General features: G+C 36.1%; 1 protein-coding gene across 1 annotated transcript in view; it reads right to left on the bottom strand.

Annotated features, from left to right (window-relative positions):
• WDR72 (WD repeat domain 72) overlaps window positions 1–21,181 on the bottom strand; it is a 96,542-nt gene that overhangs the window by 69,626 nt on the left and 5,735 nt on the right. Inside the window, exons 4-12 of the mRNA XM_054388007.1 lie at window positions 20,098–20,272; window positions 19,498–19,574; window positions 17,579–17,698; window positions 15,686–15,831; window positions 15,232–15,328; window positions 12,199–12,340; window positions 11,524–11,763; window positions 10,768–10,988; window positions 9,604–9,799 (exon numbers count right to left, since the gene is read on the bottom strand). Of these exons, the coding sequence (XP_054243982.1) occupies window positions 9,604–9,799; window positions 10,768–10,988; window positions 11,524–11,763; window positions 12,199–12,340; window positions 15,232–15,328; window positions 15,686–15,831; window positions 17,579–17,698; window positions 19,498–19,574; window positions 20,098–20,272 (1,414 nt within the window). The remainder of the gene's footprint in view (window positions 1–9,603; window positions 9,800–10,767; window positions 10,989–11,523; window positions 11,764–12,198; window positions 12,341–15,231; window positions 15,329–15,685; window positions 15,832–17,578; window positions 17,699–19,497; window positions 19,575–20,097; window positions 20,273–21,181) is intronic.

Genomic DNA, 21,181 nt, shown 5'->3' with positions numbered 1-21,181 from the left:
GTAGATGCCTGCAAGGAAGGACTATACAAGGTGTGACCAAACACACATTTTAAAAAGTATTATAGTATTTGCAAAGTTAAGAAGTTTGGAAATAATACAATCACTCAGCTAATCTTAAATTTAAGCCTTCTTATATATGCAACATGGTCTTTCAAGCTACAAGCATGTCCTATTTCCCCACATAACTCACTGAAGGATTTGGAGCAAAATATGAACAAGAGTCACCAAGGAAGTCGTTCTTACTGTGAAGGACTAAGATTTCTCTACTAATTCCTGCAGCAAGTCCACTGTGCAGGGAATATTTCTATATATACACACAAGCATATATATCCATCCTTGCCTTCTGTATCACTTTGTGCAATTCATGACTAGAGTTCTCAATGCTTCAGAATATTCCTGTGAGTTTACCAAGCATCATGTTATTTTCATGGGCAAGGATCTAAGGCAGAGATTACAATGAATTTTTAATAAATCCAAGAATTCTGGGCACACGGCATTAAATTTCAAAGACTTGACTTTACATACTCTTTAGTATTAGACTGAACTCCAAAACCAGGTTTTGTTAGCTCTAGATGCATCTGCGAGTGCCTTGTCACCAGTTATCCCTCAAAATCAGACTGTTCTGTGGAAGAACCTCGTGGAATTACAATAGAATACAATAATTTAATTAAGGCTATCATACTATAGTGGCAAAAGAGGATAAAATAACATTTCCAACAGAAATCAATCTGTGAGGTGCCTGACTTTTTATCTTCTATGCATACATACGAATAAAAATATATTTAAGACTTGCATTATTTTCCATATATAAGAGCTTCTTTCCTGGCAACAGCCTCAGAGACAAGTTTTCAGCTTCTGGTTGAATGGAAGATTTTTAATTGAAACAAAAAGAACCACACCAGAAGAAATGGTAAAAGTTACCTAAGATAGGGGCAGCAGCATTTCACCTGTGAAGACCACAGCCTGAATGGAATAAACAGGCAGTCTTGATGTACATGAAAACAAATTGGTATTTTATATATTTTACAAACACATACATATCTTATTTTCAACTGTCGCTAGACATACTGACAGACTTTTACATATTATAGTTATGGATGCAAACTGAGACATACCTGAACAGGCTGATGTGTTACCGAACACTTCCACTACCTCCCAAACTCTTTTCTAAGTGACAGTCAGGATCATGCCACAACAAGTATACCCTTTTGTGTGTGTGGTCTAGAGGCGAAAATTAATTCACAAAAAAAAAAATCCCCCCAAAACCAAATCAAAACAGCAACAACAACAACAAAAAAAATCTCGTCCCTTCAGGCTTCTCCGAGCCCAAAATACTAATTTGCAGAGTGAGTAGGTGGCAGAGGCAAGATAGAGATCTGCATTCTGTGATTCCTGAACACATCTTAGAGACGAAAATGGGGGGGGTTATGGAGAAACATTTGACAAAAACACTCTGAGCACTGCAAACAGCCAAAGGAATACTGGGGCAGGGTGGTTATTGTTCCAGAAACAGCTATTTATATATTAGGAAAATGTTAGCTCAGATCTCGAAGGAAAATAAAACCAGAAATAATAAAAGACACAGCCTGTAAATGGGGGAGTATAGGAGAGAGGATAGAAATAAAGATGACTCTTAAACCTGAAATACTTTAAACAAATGAGCCCAAAAGCTTTTAACTGGGGAGTGGGAAGAAAAAAAGAAAAATGTATGAAAGGGAAAAGATAGGGTATTCTACATAGCAGCAACACCACTGCTATGGCCCCCTACTATACATACAAAACACAGGAAAAGAAAGTCTTTATCTCTTGAAAGCTGTGACCATGGCAACCAAGTCTCAGGAACACACAGGAGTGGAGTATTTCACTCTCCTGGGCAGCTTTGGACCACCAAATGTGAATGGCTAGAGACTGTTACAACATCTTACTCTTGTGGACCAAGTACTACAAATTGTGTCTCTTGGTGTTAGTGCTGTCCACAGAGTTCTTGGGGTTCTGTTAACTGAATTATGCATTTTTTTATTGTGGAGGTCATGCATATTATCCTGCCTCAAGATGTGCTATTCACTGACATCACATGATCATCAGGCTCCAGTGCTTTCTGTTTGCTGTTACAGCTGAAGTATTGAAAATCCTCACTACTGCAGTGCTGCGGTGACCTAATAACTGAGCTGAATCTTACAGTGTAAAAGTGATCTGTGAATGAAAAATTGGTTTCAGAATTGATTTCATTTGAAGAGAGCACATGGTCAAGAACAAATCCTTTTCCTTACTAGCAGCCAAAACACAAAACTCACTTTTCAGAACATCTTTGCTGTTGTTTTGTTGTGGCTTTTGGTCAGTTTGGGGTTTGTGCGGGGGGGGAGGAAGTTTTGTTTGGTTGTTTTTTTGTTTTTTAAATATATAATATTACTTCATTATTAATAAAAACCCAAGGATTAAGATCAACTGTAAGAAACATACTTCTAAGGAGACATAGACCTACATTACATAAATTTTCCATCCAGTATGAAGTACATAAGACTACGTGTGTGTGTGTGCACGTGTGTAGATACGATAAAGATACACGAATATCTCAGCCCAAGAACGCCCTTCGCTTCTGCAGATTGGGCAAAACATGACACTGCCTTTTTTTTCCCTCGGAGATTTTTCTAAGCACCACTGCCTTCTATTATTCTACATCAGTAAGTAGTTACTGAACAATGGGTCAAATTTAGAGAGCTATGAAATATTTAAGTGCAAGCTTTAGATTGACCTGGGACTTAGATGTATAAAGATGCCATAAAATTGGCAAAACATTGGTTAAGTCTTAACTTCATGCTGAAAAATTAAAACAAACAAGAAACCCCCAAACACTGAATTTCCACTACGTGTGTATATTCATGCTTATGCTTATTTTGAACCATTCACATATTCAAAATATAGCAACCAATGTTTCCTCACCCTTCCAGTCTTTTAGAAAGGGATTTCAGTAACAACATAAGAAGTGCAGAGAAACTACAGCAAATGGAAGTTTTAGATTGCATGTTATCATTTTTATCATGTTATCTTCAACATGCCTTCAATCTCTTCACAGAGCTGCTTTCATAGAGAATGGTTGTCCAAACCAGAAACTGTTTAGTTATAGTACTGTTGGCCTCAGAAGTTACTTTGTCCGAGTTCAATAGTGCACAGCTAGGTTAACTCACTTCCTTTCTCTACGGATGCCTCTTAAGCGTGAAGGTGGAGAGGGGAAAAAAATTAAGATCTCCACCAACCTAGTGTCTGCCCTGACTACTAATGATGAAGGTAAGATCATAACCCAGGAACAGAAGAGCTAAATCACTAGGAGCCTTTTCCCAAAGGGTAGTTGATATTTGAGCCCAAGTTTCGGAAGGGCTATTTTTATGGTTTCACAAGGGATGATGAAATTATGTGCAGTTTAACTCTTTGATAGGTCAGTATTACAAATATCAAATGAGACATATTTGCCCTAAAAATCAGAAAGTATACACACAAAATTGGTTGTGTTGGTTTTTTTGTTGTTTGTTTGTTTTTTTTTTTTTTAATAACCAAACAGATTTTAGGGCCCATATTCTGGGTGCTTTCACAGATGCACCTGGCAAGATAAATTTGTTATTTAAACAAATTGTTTACCAATATTATATTGTATAATTATAAAACACAGGAAACTACAAATATCATGTGGGTATGAATTGAGTGCATGTAAAATTTTCAGGTGTTCTCACAAGACTGATTAAATGACAGGACTTCGGTTTTGTACCATAGGGTTGGACTGAAACAAGAAATTTTACTTAAACTGCAGTGTATTGGAAAAACACACCAAAATTACAATTTGTCATATATCATCCCTTCCTGAAAAAAATTCATCTCTCCAAAAGCCTTCTAATACTTGAACATTTTCATTCACAAAATTATGGCAATTTTATCACAAGTTTAATTTTGCTATCTAAATGTCTAAAAAGAGCTCACTAAAACAACTCCACAGGTATTTTTATCAAGTAACATCACAGTTTGGCTGTTTGGTACTGTAAAAGGTTAACACACAGTAAACAGCTTAACCTGCCTCTTTCCCTGCCCCCAACACAGAAGTGAAGGAAAACTACCAGACAAAAGCTCTGGGTTGAAATAAAGAGTTGAGATAAGAGTTTGATATACAACAACATAATCAGAATGCACAATTACCTTAGCTTAGCCTACTTGCAGAAAAAGTCCTGGAAATAAAAAATAATGAAAAAAACAAACAAAACCCAGCATAAAGCAGAAAACCAAACCCAGTGTGCTACCCAACTGCCACCCATATCACCACCCTCTCTGCAGAAAAAGAGCCAAAACCCAGGACCCAAAAGCAGCAACCAGAACAGAAAGCCCCTCATGTTGCAATCAGAATTTTAAGCCCCATAATACTTTGCTCTGGCCAGCACTTCTATTTTGGAACCAGCATGAGACAGGATGGTATGAATAGCAGCAGATTCAGGACAGACATTTTTTCCTAAGATTTATGTTTTATCATCAGTTGAAGATGAAGCTCATTGCAGTATTCACATGACCTGAATAGAGACCAAGCTGCTGCCCCTTTCTATCCTAGTAGTGAAAGTTACAATGCCACTACTACAGTAACATGCAAAAGCAACCTTATTTGTCCTCCAAAAAACTATCAAAGGAAAAGGTTTTCTGCACTTTGGATGGATTCCTCTGGTCACATAGGGTACTGGTAACATTAATACTATGAATGCAAGAGAGGCACACCTGTGCCTGAATATAGTGTACAAGCACTAAAACTATTGCACCAGCCATCTGAATGACTTAACTGGACGCAATCTTCCAGAAGCATGGTTAACTACACAAATCCAAACTATTATTTATTGATGATTTTGACCTTTTCTAGTAAGGATTGTAAGTATACACTTAATTTTGACTATACAGGTGATCTGACCTCAGCAAAAACACTTTTTAGGATGTTCCAATTTTTTCCTGGTGTTTAGCCTAGGAAAATTCTCAAAATATGCATTCCCTGGGTGAACATAAAAAATACCATGAAGCCACTGTAAAGTTAAATGCATATTATTATAACTGAACAAGTAGTCTTAAATTATGTTAACTCTATTTTTAAAATCATACTAAGAACGTCATAACACAGTAAATCAGAACAAGACTTGCAAGGAAAAAAGAAAGTAACAGGAAATTAGTAGATCATTCATTCTGCAAGCATGAACTTCAAGGAATAAATTCTTATTAAACTGTCAAATTAAGATTACTACCTCTGAGCAAGGAAGATAGCTCTTTAAAGTCTACTCATTCTTTCCTCACTCTCAATGCACATTTCTAATGTGGCTCAGAAGATGTGAAGCCACGTGCTGTATACAGCAAGAAAGAAAACACTGATCCTTTTATTACTACACCATGCTGATATTTACCTTTTTATAAAAAGCAAAGACACCAGCTGCTTGGGAAAAATGTAAAAGCAATACAGATAACAGCTAATTTCCTTACTGAAGTGGATTTCAAGTGGTGGCTATTGGAAGAAATATTCTGCACTTAATTAGAATATAATTTCTTATTGATTTTCGTGTTTGTCTTCTAGCACAGAAGTTTGGAAAACATCCCATACACATGCTCTATTAATATTCCAAATGTATTATTAGATCAATATTTATTGTCATGGAAAGGTAGTCCACTGTGATGGGACATTGCCTTATCCATGTATTAAAATTTAGGCAAAACACATTTAACTATACAGATAATACAGAAGCTATGAACTACCCTTTTCTTTATCACTATCCACATGCATAAGCAATAATAGCATTTAAACTTAAAATAATTTGACTTTGTTCTGTAAACCAAAGAATTAAAAAGATGGGACTCAATTTTTCTTACTCTGGATTTTGTAATAGCAGAAGGCAATTAGCTTCTTTAAACTCCCCTTGCAGTCAATGGGGAAGAGCAACAGAATGTTACTTATTTCCTATTGCTCATTACAAAAACAAGAACCACCAGGAAGAGGTCTTAGGTATAGAAGTCTCATGTTAGATCAGGTACTTTTCATTTGAGGTCAGCTATACTCCGGGTATTCAACACATTTCAGCATAAACTGTGCTGAAATGCTTATTTATTTGGAATAAAGGCAGCACATTTTACTCCGACAACTTCACATTGGCCAGATAAAATAGGTTATATTTGGCAACCTCATGAAGGGAGTGTATAAGCGGGTAAGACTATACACACAACTTAGATTTTAATCTTAGGCAATATTTCTCCCAACCTATAACGTCTATAAAACTTTCTAAAAGACAACTTAAACATTTTTACATCTTCTCAATGCTTTTTAAGAAGCATGTCAGCCTCTGTCATAAGAAATTGGAATATTGTTATGCATAATTATGTCTTTCATCTGCTCAAGAGGTCATCCTCTAAATTTCCTTGTGGAATGACCATTTTGGAGCTAAACTGGTATGACTGAAAGACATTCAAAGGTATTACATGCTTCTAAACTTTACTGAAGTCACCTGTCAAATTCAAGACAGTTATTGCTGACTCTACAAAATAAATATTGAAATATTCATGGAAATTCCTTAATCACAGCCTGAAATTATAAACAGACTGGCTGTTTTCCCAGTTATCCATTAACTCTAGTACAGTAACACTGTTCAGATTTTTTAACTGTAAACAGAGATATATGAGTCAGACAAAAGCAGGTCTTACACCAACTTTCACTTCAAAGGCAAAGCCTCCAGTTGTGAAGCTAATTGCATAACTGGAAGAAAAACAGTTTCTTTCTGCAGAAACAATAAAAACTTTATGTCTGTTTCTGTAAGGGAAACCAAGCATGAGGCTACCGCTCGGGTTTTATCCTCTGCGAGTCAGGGACCAGGCTCACAGGTATATACAAGTGGTACTATGCATGGTTGCCTCTTCGTTGGCAAACAAAAATTGTAATGAAAGGCTACCATGTTCCTGTAGACGTCTGTCTGTACACATCTTTCCCATACACCTGAACAAGGCTTAGCCTGAGTGGCACTGAAGTATCTACATAGCTCTTGATCTAGGTCAGGCCAATTTCAAGGATCAATGCCGTGACCTCTCATGTTTTCCTGCAATACAGATGTAATTTAATGTTAAACCAACTTCACTAAACCTTAGTAAGCTTTTCCAGGTATTCACCTCAGAGGGCATCCTGCTATCAGTGTGTAACAAGAACAAAAGAAAATTAGCCTGTTAATTTCTTATGCAAATAACTTCATCCTTTCTTGCATTTCAAGAGATGGTCACTTTAGCTCTCATTCTTGCTTGATACTAGCAATAAAAGATGCAGAAATGGCAATTAAAAAAAAATACACCTTCAACCCACTGCACCCTTTCTGAATACATAGCACACATGAGCAGCAGCATCAGTTTCACTTCCTCTTTAATCCTGAAATAGACAACATTTTTACAGCTGGAGGACAGTTATTATGTGTTATCATATTTTTGTCGGTATAGTATCATTACAGTCCTATGCTATTCAATCTGACTTACCAAGAAACCCTGTATTGTAGGATGAAGTTGTCTACCTCTATTAAATAAAAATTTGCATCCAAGATGTAATTCTTACTCCATACCCTTAACTTCTGGAATGCTTTGGGGAGCATTGTTTGGTGATAGAAACTATTAGCTCTTATATTGCTGACTGTAGCAATTTGCATTTTGGGGGAGGGGAGAGGAGGGTTTGGAGGCATGGGGGTGTATTTATCTATTTTTCATTATTACACTAAGGAAGAACCTCATTGTACCAAAGTACTTGTACAAAAGTAAAAGTATACTCATTGTCAACTTAATTCAGATGCGTTCACTGTATTAAGTGCCATTGAAAACTGCAAGGCCCCTTTCTGAGCAGTGCATTCTCTAACACCACACATGGAACTGCTTTTTTTCAGGCCTACACAGATGATTTCAAATTAACAGACAAAAGTTTAAATATTACAGAATGAATTATTATTTAGCAATCATTTATTCAGCCCCAAAAATATGAAGAAATAAGAAAACTGAATGGCTGAAAAAAGGAAGAGGCTGGGAATTTACACTTATCTTATTAAAAAAAAGAAAAAAAAAAAAAGAAGAAAGAAAAACATATGATGACACGTTTGTCTTAAGAGCAAAACATAATCCCCCTACTTAGTTGCACAAATCTTCCAGAAAGAGAATTGAGCAGAAGATTAAAATACATGCTCCCTCCTGACTGGAGAAAATGTACTGAAAACTGTAATACACTGCATCTACATCAATAGCAGAACATACATAAGAAGAACATTACATATTTACCAGAAAACAGAATTCAAATTTCTGCTGGAAATGAACAAAAGCAGGGTAATAAATTGAAGATTTGGTATTTACTTCTGAAAATTTTCCCAAGGGTGCAACTAAAGCTAAAAGTCTAAGGAAAGCCATCAGCAACAACAAGACAGCCAAGAAAAATAAGTACAACAGTATACGCAATCTAACATTCTCCTTCTCAATTTTAATTGATGTTTTTCAACAAAACTACTAAAAGAATTTTTTAATCTCAGAAAACAATGAAAAAAATGAGAACTTTATAAGAGAACTTGATGTTTCTGAGTAGCTGTTGGGGAAAAAACTGGCTATGGCTGTTAGTTACATTTAATTTTAATGTAAATATTTTTATTAAAAGCAGCAATTTAGTACATTTGGGGAAAACATAAGGACCAGGATGCATTTCCTATGCCATCTTAATGATATTAAATAGCTTACAACACACAACAGGCTTGTAGTTACACTCTACTCCTTTCTCCAAGTCCTTCATTAAACACAGATATTTCATCCTTTAAAACAAGGGATGCTTTTGTCCAAAGCAGACTGCCTAGACAGTGGGTTGTAGTAACTTATAAATTGTTATCTCTGTGTTACATTAGTAAAACTGTTTTGATATAGTATTAATATGCTGTGCACTTCAGCAGTTGTAAACTCATTATGCACTTCCCTCCTCCCAGGACAGATAGCTCTGAATCACATGGAAACACTGTATTGTAGTGCCAATACCAGTACAGCTTCCAATAGCTTTGTCTCTCAAAGTTTAAATAACTACATTTATTACCATTGTGAATCAGCAGTATGCTCTTAAAAGCACCTGGAAACCTACAATTTATCCCAAAACACATATTAGCTTTCTCGACCACACAACTGCAAGCTTCACAATTATCCTCCACTATGATTATCAATTAACACGAAAGGTTTCTTAGATTACGATTTTGATGAAGAAAGCAAAACTTCATCTGCTAACTTGGAATGCCAGTACTGAAAATTGCATTCTGAGACTTAACATACATTTCATTTATAGCTTCCTGAAATACTCTACTCAAATTCACTGCAATATCAGCTAATCATCTGTCTGATGTGACTTAAGCTATTGTATTTTATTAGTGACATACCTTGAGCTATATGAATTTTTGTTTCTTACTTGTTCATATAAATATTTAAAATCTCTAATGTATTTGATGTGCTGGTAATTCTGCTTTTGCCTTGTACAAGAGAAAGGTTTGGATAAGACCAAGATAGACAAACAAAACTTAAGGAAAATGGGGCGGGGGGAGCCAGAAATCCCTATCTTATTACCTGTTTCAATTTCCCAAATATAAACTGATTCATCTTCACATCCAACAATCAGCAGATTTTCAAGAGGGTCAAATTTTATCTTCTTCACAGGAAAAAGATGCTTTCTGGCATTTAAGAGACACACTCTCCTCTGAAGGTGTAGAATTGCTACTGAGTGATCACTGCACACACAGCACACTATGCTGTGGTCCTTTAACTGCAAAACAGAAAGAAGTTCAATTTTAACGGTTGTAACCACAGTCCCGACATTTTAACAAGCCTGGTAAAAGTTGTCCAGCGAAGGGGCCAGCCTCTTCGCCTTGGTGTCAAGCAATAGGTCTAGAGGAAATGGTTACAAGCTGCACCAGGGGGGGTCTCAGGCTGGATGTTAGCAAATACTTCTTACTGAAAGGGTTATCAAATGCTGGAATGGTCTGCTCAGCACAGTGGTGGAATCACCGTCCCTGGAGATGTTCAAGCACATGCTAGTGCACAGGGACATGGTTTAGTGTTGACCCTTCAGTGCTGGGTCAAGGGTTGGATTGGTTGATCTTTGAGGTCTCTTCCAACTGGATGTGTTCTGTGATTTCTTTCTCAGAACATACTCATTTTAGAAAATCATGTTTCATTTCAGCCTACATTTCCAATTCATTTTTAACAGCCTAGATGTACAACCAATCTCCTACCAGGAAAACATACAATCTACTGTATTTTTTTTTCCATTTATAATAAATAACTTTTGAAATTCTGTTTATTCACAATACTTAGCCTATCACAGCAGTGATTAGTTAACCAAATACACAGTTGCAGTTCCCCTAGAAGAGACAGTAGTAAAAATGACTTTAAACCATTCATGTGACATAAAATTATGTCAGGTCTTAGAACACAAAAGCCAAGGGGAATGCATTTCTAACAGCAGCCCGAGTACAATTTCATTTCACTCTGTATGGATCTGATTCTGCCACGTCTTCCTTTTGTGCTATGGCTTGTTACTTTGGAGAATAGACTGACTGCCACCTCACTTAATAGCAAACTTCAAACAAGATAATTAAGTGAATGTAAATTAAGGGTAAAGTGCCACAGGATAAATGTATTGCCAGTTTTTTTTCTCTCATATGTAGATGCAAACACACATGTATGTAGAGATGGGGGTTTTGAGACATGATTTATTATGCTTTTACTTACTCTGTAGTTTTCTGGAGATCGTAAGAGCTGTGTCACTGGACCAGACTGCAGACTAAATTGGTATAAGATGTCTCCAGTAAATATATTCCAGCAGATCACAACAGAATCCTGGCCACCTGATAACAGCCAGCTTGGATCAAATCTTACTGATTTATCATGTGGGTAAAGTAAACAAGTGACTCTGCTACTATGACCGTTCAGAACTTTGTAAGGTAGATTGTCTGAAACAAGATAGTACATAAATTATTTCTGGTTTCTTAAAAATAGGTCTTCCGTATTTCACAGCACATGTGTTTTAAAAGCCTGGAGATTCAAAAGGTCAAATACAGCAATCCTTTACATGGAATCAAAGAACTGTGGACATGTTCTTTAAAAGGAGGACAAAGGTCTGCACTCTGAGTTTCATCTGCTGAGATGTACACTTTTACTTCCTTCAGTGGAAGGATCTTTCAGAGGAAGACTACTACTGCCCATATCATGACATCCCACATATGTCACTTCCAGGTGACTCCATCCCCAGAGCCATTCCAGGACTCCTAACAGTGCAAAGCACCTTGTTAGTACTGAGCTGTGATCAGACAGATAAGCTACAAAGAGAGAAAGAGCATCATAATTTTGAATTTTCCCTTACTCAACGCCTGACCATTACCCAGATTTTTCAGAGAATTTTTACAGGGATCACTGGAGGGGATGACAGAAGTATGCAGTCTTCTGTGCTTGATTGAGAGGAATTCGAACAAAATTGTTAAAACTTACCTTTCAGCAAAGGTATGTTTTCTAAAAGTCTTGCTCTTGCAGCTTTTAAGCCTAGTGTTACTAAAATTTTGCCACTTTCACATCCACATACGAGTTTATTGAGACTGGGTATGTATACAGAGGAACTGACAACTGCACTTCTATCTTCAGATGCACAAAAATGATCAATAATGTCCTCTGACATTGAATGCTGTTTATCAAAATTATCCTGAAGAGTCCACATTGCTGTAATTGGGATCTCTAGAGGATGGGGAGAAAGAGTTAGGAACTTTTTTTTTTATTCAAAACAATAAAAACGCAAAGAAAAATACATATACATTTCATCCCTTTGTCACATATCCTAGCTTATCTCTTCTGTAGCCTAGGGATGAAAAATCAGCAGTTGCTACTCTGACACCTGATCTGAATCCTTCCTTTTATACCTCCCTATGAACAAACATAAGCAGGATTAAGTAAATTATCATGACATTTGGCAGAGCAGCATTTAAGGACAGATGGTAAAGAAAGAGGAATATTTATATTTTTAGTTCCATGAAGAATTTCTAAACACTCATCTTTGTGTCTGGTTCCAGACAAGCATCACACAATGACTGAGCAAGAATCACTTTCTAATGTGAAAATATTTTCATGCAAATTGACTTTAAGACAATATCAAAGGACACAGAATTGCCAAACCTTTTGGTGAACCATCAAATGTTGACACAGGGACATCAGGAACATGCCACAAAGTGATCCTTCCTGACGCTTCACCAGAAAAAAGAACTTTATAGAAAGGCTCCTTTCTTTCGTTCATGAAGCCCATGACAAAAGGAAAACTCTGCCAAAAATAACAGTTAATCAATATTCTGATATTTAAAAGCTGATATATAATAATAATTACAAATGAAAAGTTGTTGGTTGGTGGTGGGTTTTTTGGGTGGGTTTTTTTGGGTTTTAATGTCAAAAGCTGTGGGAATCTAAAACAAATAACAACTGAACCCTCACAAGTCACTAAGCTCTGCTCAGACCAGGTCTACCCTGCTTGATGCAAGCCTCTCTAAGACCACCTCTGCTTTGCTAGTGCCCTTGGCTAAGCCTACATCCCACATGGAAAAGCAGAATGGGAGGACCCTCTAGGTTTAGTCTCTAAACAGAGCTTATCAACAGTATCACTACTATTAAAAAAAAAAAGCAGCCAGAATAAGCACCAAGACCAGGCAGAAAAAAATGCTGTGAAACATCACTAATCTTCACAGCAAAATAAATTCAGTAAAGCTTTAATCGTGATAGCTTAAATTACTACAAGTCATGAAAAGTAAGAGAGCTTTTATGTAGATAAGTTACAGTCTATAACACCACCATTCCATCAGCTGGAAAAAGTTACATATTAGAGAGGTATAAACAGAATTATTGACATTTACCTAGTTTCATTTAGTCAACACTAAAACTTATTGCAGTGCATTTATTTCACACAAACACAATTTTTCTATTCTTCCATGAAGACAAGAGGTCTATAGGTTTTCTACGCCTGCAGGAATAACACTATAAATAATTCTACATCACCACATCACTAACAATCAAATTATGTGATAATCTACTGGTGACTTGCCAGGAACACCTTGTTTAGTTAGTACATAACTTCATTCTCAAGTATCAAAATCAGGTGAGATGTTGTTCAAAACACTTGCAAAATTCCAGAAAATTAGGGATCTCCACATATGTCTACATTAACATGTCCACAACAGGCATGTAGTTTATAAGTGCACACTTCAGGTTTTGTTGTGGGCCTATCTTGAAGGACCAAATCAGTCTTTTTGGCATGAAAATAAACTGTGAGATGTGTGCAGGAGCTTGCAAAAAACTCCCCAAAGCACACCCTGTACTGTAGATAGTGGGGATAGAAAGGTCTTGAGCACAAGTTGTTTTGACCCACACATCAACTTCACTTAGATAACATACACACAACTGTTCGCTCCTTCAAGACATTTTAGTAACATCCTCATATGTTGGATGCATTTTATTTATAACATTGAATTTTGGGGGTAAATTCTACATAAAACCAAACTACATCATGGCACAGTTGCTTATAATCCAAGAATGGAGACCAAAATAGATCAACAGACAGTCCTGTTGTCTCACAAATTTGCTCTATTTTTTTTTTCTGGTAGTAAAGTACATATTAAAAATGGAACATAAGAAAAGGGCAGATGACATTACTTAAAAATTGCATGTGTTTCCGTGGAAGTAAATACAAGCCTCCTACCATGACAGTAACCCTATTATTTGCTAAGCCATGTCTTCTGGCTATTTCTTTTCCTTCACTGTATCTGACCTTTTAGCATCTTTCAGCAGTTATCCTATCTGATGTTAGATCACAGCTTTTGGGGGAAAAGCTGAATGGCTTACACTATTGCCCTTCAACTGAAAAATAAATCTGTCATGGTTGCCAAAAATATGGAACAAAAAGGCTTTCTAAGTGCATATAGTTATCAATAGAAAGAAAAGAGAACATAAAGAATCTCACATACATATATATTTGACAGTGTTTCTAGTCAGGTACAAATATGTCTCCCTTGCATATCTTCAGAAATTGCTTAAAGATCTGCTTGAGCTGTTATACAAATACCTAAACTAACGCAACTGCAGGCAAGAATTAAATCCGCATCTTCCAGCAATTCCCATTTCATAATCAGCATTAGCAGTACGATTTAGCAACAAAATCGGGATCAGCTACACAGAAAAAAGCGTTAGATTTGTTTTAGTTCAGTTTTTGCCCAAGTAAGCACCCTTGCCATACATTTTTCTTCCCCCAATACTTCCTGATTTTAAAAAGTGGTCACAAAGCACTAGTCAAGAAGTGAGCCAAAATGCAAGTTTTCCAGCATAACTGAGTCCACTTGAGCTACTCTAAGTAGAAACTTTTAAATTTGAAATTGGGGTGACGTGCTCTTTTAAACCTGACTTCTCAGTTAGAACTCTAAGGATTCATCTACTTTTTCAGATCCCTCCTTTCTTAACCTTCCTCAGGCAGAGACCATGGTTCTGAAGAGAGTCATACATGTCTGATTATGCATTGTGAGTAATGTCAGTCTCCTCACAGTGTACAAAACTTAGGCATGCGATTGTGCCTCTGCAGGCTCAAGAAAACAGTGTTCTGGATAAAACATCACAGGTTCAACCTCATACACATGGCAAACAACACATTTATGTAGCTACACACAAACATACCTTTTGGCTTAAGTAAAACAAGAGCTAAGCAATGTTTTGCATGTGTGTTGGTGGTTTTATTGTTTGGGGGTGTGGTTTTGGGTGTGATTTTTTTGGTGGTTTTTGTTTCTTTTTTAGGTTTAAAGTAAAAGCTGCTGAAGCCAGTTTAGACTACCTTTAAATTAAAAAAAAAAAAAAAAGTGCCCTCCTTTGTTTGCCAAAATTCAGGGAAAATAAAACCAAACACTTCAATTAGCCAATCTAGAGATGAAAAAAAAAGGGGGGGGAAAGGGGGGAGATTTTTTTCCCAGTGAAAAAGTAAATATTGCCAAAACTTAAGACAAAAATAGGCTATGAGCTTCTCCAAGTTTGTAAGTAAAAAAATTTTCAAGTAAGGAATAAGTCTTACTCATCAATTAAATCTGTTGATGAATTCAACATCTTTTTTAGCAATCATTTAAGTAATTGTAATCAAATAATGAATGAACTTTTGAAACTTATGGTAAACATTTATGAATTTACCTTATTTTCCTTCACAGTAGTAAAGCACAGTAAATGAGGATAAACAGTTTCTCTCAGCACCTTCCCATCAGCAGGATACACGCTTTTCGAAAGTCCACTGTGTAATATGGAAAAGAAGAATTAAAAGCTTTGGAAAGTCATATTTTCAGAAAGCAGAGCAGTAGTATCTGAGATTCACAAGTTCAATTAAAAGTTACCGAATAAGTAATTACAAGCGACTTTTTGAAATCATAGCACCAGCTGCCCAAGTTCTACATGACTAATCTTATTCCTATGTCCCCTGCTGTGTCAAACAAAGACTTAGGGCTGTCAAACTCAGGGTAAATCTTTGAGTGCCAAAGTGGTTTTGTTCTGGTTTTTGATCATTTGCAACATGCAGAGATTTTCCATAATAAACCTTCCAAAGTTCATCTTGTACCTGAACTTTTTGTGTGAATTTCCCATCTGAGCCCACCTGTTTAGCAGCTGGTAGACGTAACTGTGGCCATCTTCTGTCCAGATGATAAGTCTGTAAGCTGCTAGTACTTCTCCACCAGCAAAGCACTGACCACTTTTACAAAACTCGGTACAAAGCAAGGAGAAATCACAATAATCATAGACCTAAGCTCAGGGGAATAAAACCAAAACAAAACAAAACAACAAACTAATTGGTACATTCATTTTAATTCAAGCTGGTTTGGAGTAATGAATCAATAAGTTGAATGTTAACTTGACTGTAGTTTGACGACCTCTTTTAAGACCAAAGATGTTTTCATACTACTAAACTACTGCAAACCCAGAATCAGAGCCTTGTATTTCAAAGATAAAGGCACTAACAATTAAAAAAAAAACAACACAGCATTGGATCCTTCTCTTAGATTAAGCGATTTTGGATGGGATTTACTTGTTTTGTCCTGTATTCATAATTAACATTTACTGGACTATTCATTTCTTAAAGAGGTAGATAATGGTTTTAGCACAAATATAATATTCAAGACAGATAGACACTATAAATGCTTCTGTCTGTATTCTTTAAAAACATCTGCTGGCATAATCACAACACATCTTAACACAGAATTTTTCTTAATTGAAATTTGAAAAAAACCCATACAATCCCCTTTGCTTATAAGAATTTTTCTCTCTTCCATTTCTAGAGTTGGTAAAAAATTATGAATTGTTTGCTTCATATGGCCTTTCCGTTTTAAGCCAAAACAGGACACAAGTACAATAACCTAAGATATTGTCTGCTTGTTCACATTCCTCATGGAGAGAGTATTCACAGCCACACAATTTTGTAATTTATTGCAGCAGTATGAAGAAACAGATTTCAGAATGACAAATTTAAAAGAATTATCTGTTAATTTCTCTTCATTAGCTAATTTGCTCTGTGTTTACATTGCTATGGAGGTGAGTTAAAGAGCCACTTCAAATTGGCATGTGAATTCTTCCTACTGCGCATACCACATACCATTCTAATTAAGGGGTAAAAGCATCCTCTTTTATTTTAAATGTGTGTATTTATTTATTTATTGAAACACAGAAGCTGAAAATCCAAAATTACTTATCTATAACACTTCATGAAGCAGTAAAATAATAGTATTCAAATGCATAATGGAAATATTAGAAGAAATTTACAACTTATGGAAAAACCTAATAGAAATTAATAGAAAACAATGCATGTTACACAGATTTTTCCATTAAAACCTTGTCTGTTCTATATGTGGGATTTCTTTATAAATGTTTTTGTAGAGAATTTTAAATAGCCCAAGAAAAATCAAGGATACCCTGCACCTGTAGTATTCAAAGTCGACCCAGGTGTATGTGAAATCCCCCTCACCCCAAAGCAGCAGTATTTTACCTGATCCAAAACGTTACTCTAACAGCTCAGGATTATTGTAAGACAAATGATGTAACACTGGGCAAAAGAAATACAGAATTTTTACAATGAAGTTCAGTTGGAACCCAGGCTACTGACCCTGATGGAACAAAGGCCCCTGGTTAGCAAGGACTTGCCAAATGTGATTACTTCTGTCATACTTAAGCAGTTTTTGTGCATCTTTGTCTCCTTTTGAAATGCACCGTGGAGGGAACTATAATACACCCAATGCTCTAGAACTGACTCATACTTAACATAATCCCCTTTCTATTCACCCAATTTCATGTTAGACTTTTAAAGCAGAAATACATTAATTAAAAATAGACTTCATTTCAGTTAGGCAGTCAGTATAAACAAGGAAGGGATACAGCACACTATTGTATCTGACAATTAACAAGCACTTTTTCTTTAAAAAAAAAGAGGAGAAAAAACCAAGTATCTGCACGTAAAAATCACATTATCTTTTCAAAGTTACAATGCTCAATAACGTACCTGCCAGCATGTGGAAGACACAACTAGAAGGAGCCTTTCCGTGTAAGTGCAAAATCGTACTGCTTGACAATTTATGCAGTCCAGAGATTTCGATTCCTTCTCGCACACACTTTGTCTCTCCTTTACAACAGAGGGAAAAAAGCAGTAAGATTTATTCTAGATATCTGAGTTTCTACTTTAAGGGTAGAAACAAACCACTGAAAATACTTTTGTTAAAGTACACTTTGGAAATGCAAAGCAACATGTAATTCTTAATCAAAAGTGAAATAGTATGTCTGAACCCTAATGTCTTCCTATGTGAACAGAAGGCATTCTGTATGGCTCAGACCTCAATCTCACTTAAAGAAGTGATAATGAATACAGAGAAGGACTACAGGCATGTCATAGATAGCTTCTGCTGTAATGAATATCTGTTAAGTACTCTTCAGTCAAAAAGTAGCTACAACAACCTATAAACTGACAATATTCATTTCAGAATGGATGATGAATATTCTACTTTCTCACTCATCCTTGTTGCAACCAGGACAGTCTGGGACATATGGTGCTGTCATGTCTTTTTTGACCTTAACACCTCTAAAAAGTCATCGAAAAGCAATTAATTCTCTTAGTTTTGTACTACTGAATGTATGGGTGGCTTAAAAAAAAAACCATAAAAAATAAAAGGTACTTTCACCCTTTGTAAATATCAGATCAAGGCCATCAGGCTCAAAACTATTTTAGGGGAATAATTTTTACAAGTTACTCATTAAAACACTGAAAACTTAATGTCTGTTTTGAAAGTTATCAGCAAAGGAAGGGCTATGCTGGTCAAGGGATCAAATGGAAACCAATTCAACCAGTATCAAACTGTAAACCATTCTTTCACTACACCTTGGAGCTCCAGTTAATTCTAATTAAATCCAACAATATTTAATACCACACTGCTCTTTAAAATACCACTAACTGGATCGTTACTAAGGCTGCACTCCTCCCTTCACCAAAGTGAGTCCCGGATTGTAAAATGATGGCACCGTACATGCTTCTCTGATGTCTGTAAACAGTTGTTACAGAATGTCCACGGTGACATTATTTTTTTGCTGCAGGAATGTTGAAAAGACCTCCCTAAACACTGCATATAAACCAAAACCATCAAAAAAACACCAGCAGGGTATCAAACTTGACAGATTCTCCTGAATGGCCTGACTCTACTCATTAATAAGTAGTGTTGCTGCAAGCTCTGCAGTTTGTCAAGCAAAGCAGTGATGTACTGCAGAAAATCAGAGAAGACAGTTGACATTTGGCCACTTATGGTGATGATTCACAGTACTTGATGCTATACTGATGTTTCTTCATGAAGCTAGCTCTCAGAGTTTAATTCAAACGCAAAACACTGTGTTCCAGTTCTAACACTGTGCATATCAAGTGACAGCTGCCAAGAGTACTAAACACAGAAGTTGCACAGAAAAAGCGAGTTTGAAGATGGAGAAACAGGGCATTCGACAAGAGTCTTTTCCAAGTGAAGGCAGCATTGTGGAAGGCAGCCAGATGAAAACAGTCTAAAGGACCATTTTGAAGAAAGTAACAAGGGTGAAGAGGGAGTATACAAAGGTTGATTTGGAAGAGCTTTAAGGGCAGAGTGAAAGGTTCAAAGAAGAGAGTCATGTTTTCAGGACAGCAGGGAAAGCATTACAGCCTCAACATCATGGAATACAGAAAGGTAAGAAGCCTGGGTGAAACACACTGCAGTTAAAGGCAAGAGGTGTCCAAAGGTCCAACTAACTTTTAATAGTGATATGAGACTGTGTTCTCAGAACTTTATGATGAGATTCATCATTCTGTTTAACACATATGACTTCAAATAATCTGGATTCTGCTTCAATATATCTTTTTCCTGAGATTATTACATTCATGTCACTGTTTTACACCTCATACAAACTGACCTGTATGCTATTCAAAGATGAAGATAGGTCCCACACTTTCAGAACTCCAGCTACAGACACTGCAACCAACGAGTCTTCTGTGAAAAGTTAACAGGGAGATAGTAAACTTGAAACCAAGTTCAAGCAGTGCCTAACACCAAAAGAGATCCGTGGCACACACTGATGTACTATACAGAACTAAAACATGGAGTCTGCAGGACACTGTTAAGACGAAATTAATTTTACACGAAGAGCTAATTGGTATACAAAAATAGAAGCAGCTCAAGCAAATAGTGAATTATTTCGTCCAATCAGGTCTATTTCAACAGAAATCACAGAACAGTGGTTTCATGCCCATAGCTTCCATGATATTAAGAAATTAATTTGTACTTATAGCCAAGAAATGAGTTGCTTACAACCACGGTAGGTGCTGTTGTTTTTCTCTTTAGAAACATATTAAACACAACAACTCCTTCAGTGTTGTCAAGGAAATGTTAATATCCTGTACATAGAAACACTGTAAAACATAATTAGATACTAAATCTAGCAGGAATATACTATTTATACAGAAATATTTTCTTACCATTTAAGTGGCCTACATAAATAATCTATAATGTATACCTTGAATTCTTGCAGAGTGTACAATACACATACAATTTATCCAATCAGGAGAGTGAGATGATGATAAAGTATGAATAACATCCAAAGTCTTAGCATCAATAATAAGAACATCTTGATATTCTCCACAACAAAGAAGCCAGCCTTCACCTGTCATTCGGAATGAACAATGGTAATACTGTAGAAGTGGAAAGAAGAGAGTCAGCATACAGAGCTACACAATATGTACACCTATTTTTCATGTTAAGCATGTCATACTTCGATTATAATCAACACCTACTGCATATGTGAGCTCATACACAATTTTGCAAGTGACACATATTTTGTATACATTTGTAAGAATTTAATACAGGCATACAGCTTAGTAAGAAGTGCTTTGTACTGAAAAAAAAGTATCTGTCCTGCCTAGTTACTAGGATTTTTTGAAGCAATCAAGGCATTCATTTTCATTATAAACCACTATTTTGGGAAATATTTCTCTGAGAAGCTTCATCTGTCTCCAAACATCTGATAAAGCTCCAACTACTCAAAGGTACATAAACATGAAAAAAAAAGTCATGTGAAAATGCATGAAAAATTTTTTTCATAACAAAATTTTCCCTTCACAAGATATTCTTTATTTCAGTGTTAAATGCCCTAATGTTCAGAAGGTTCACCCTTTCTCAGTCATGTAATGAAAGAAAAAACTGACAGCAAAGGCCTATAGAACAGAGATGATGGTGCAGAGCAACTGTGAAGGCTTCTTTTTTGCTGGGTGTTTTATATGTGCAAGGACACTTGCATTTTGTGTAACATCTATTGTACATGTAATTGCTATAAATACACAGAGAGCCAACCCAAATGGAATTTACAGGTAAATACTATCTTTAAAGGGATCATATAGTCAGGAAAACATCAGATGGATCCACAAAGTTGTGCCTCGTTTTTTACAAGTTCTCTGTACATTTGGTTTTGCTTAGATAATAATTCTTGGTCTATCGGTTAACTAAATGAAATCTGGAAGCAAAAGCAGCATAAATATGAGAATAAGATAATTATTACCACAGATATTATGCATAACCAGAGGCAGAAATGCAGCAGTAAGAAC

The sequence above is a fragment of the Indicator indicator genome, chromosome 16, assembly GCF_027791375.1.
Source record: "Indicator indicator isolate 239-I01 chromosome 16, UM_Iind_1.1, whole genome shotgun sequence".
NCBI classification, from domain to species: domain Eukaryota; kingdom Metazoa; phylum Chordata; class Aves; order Piciformes; family Indicatoridae; genus Indicator; species Indicator indicator.
Note: the sequence above shows the minus strand (reverse complement) of the source record. Positions and strands in the feature narration are given on the sequence as shown.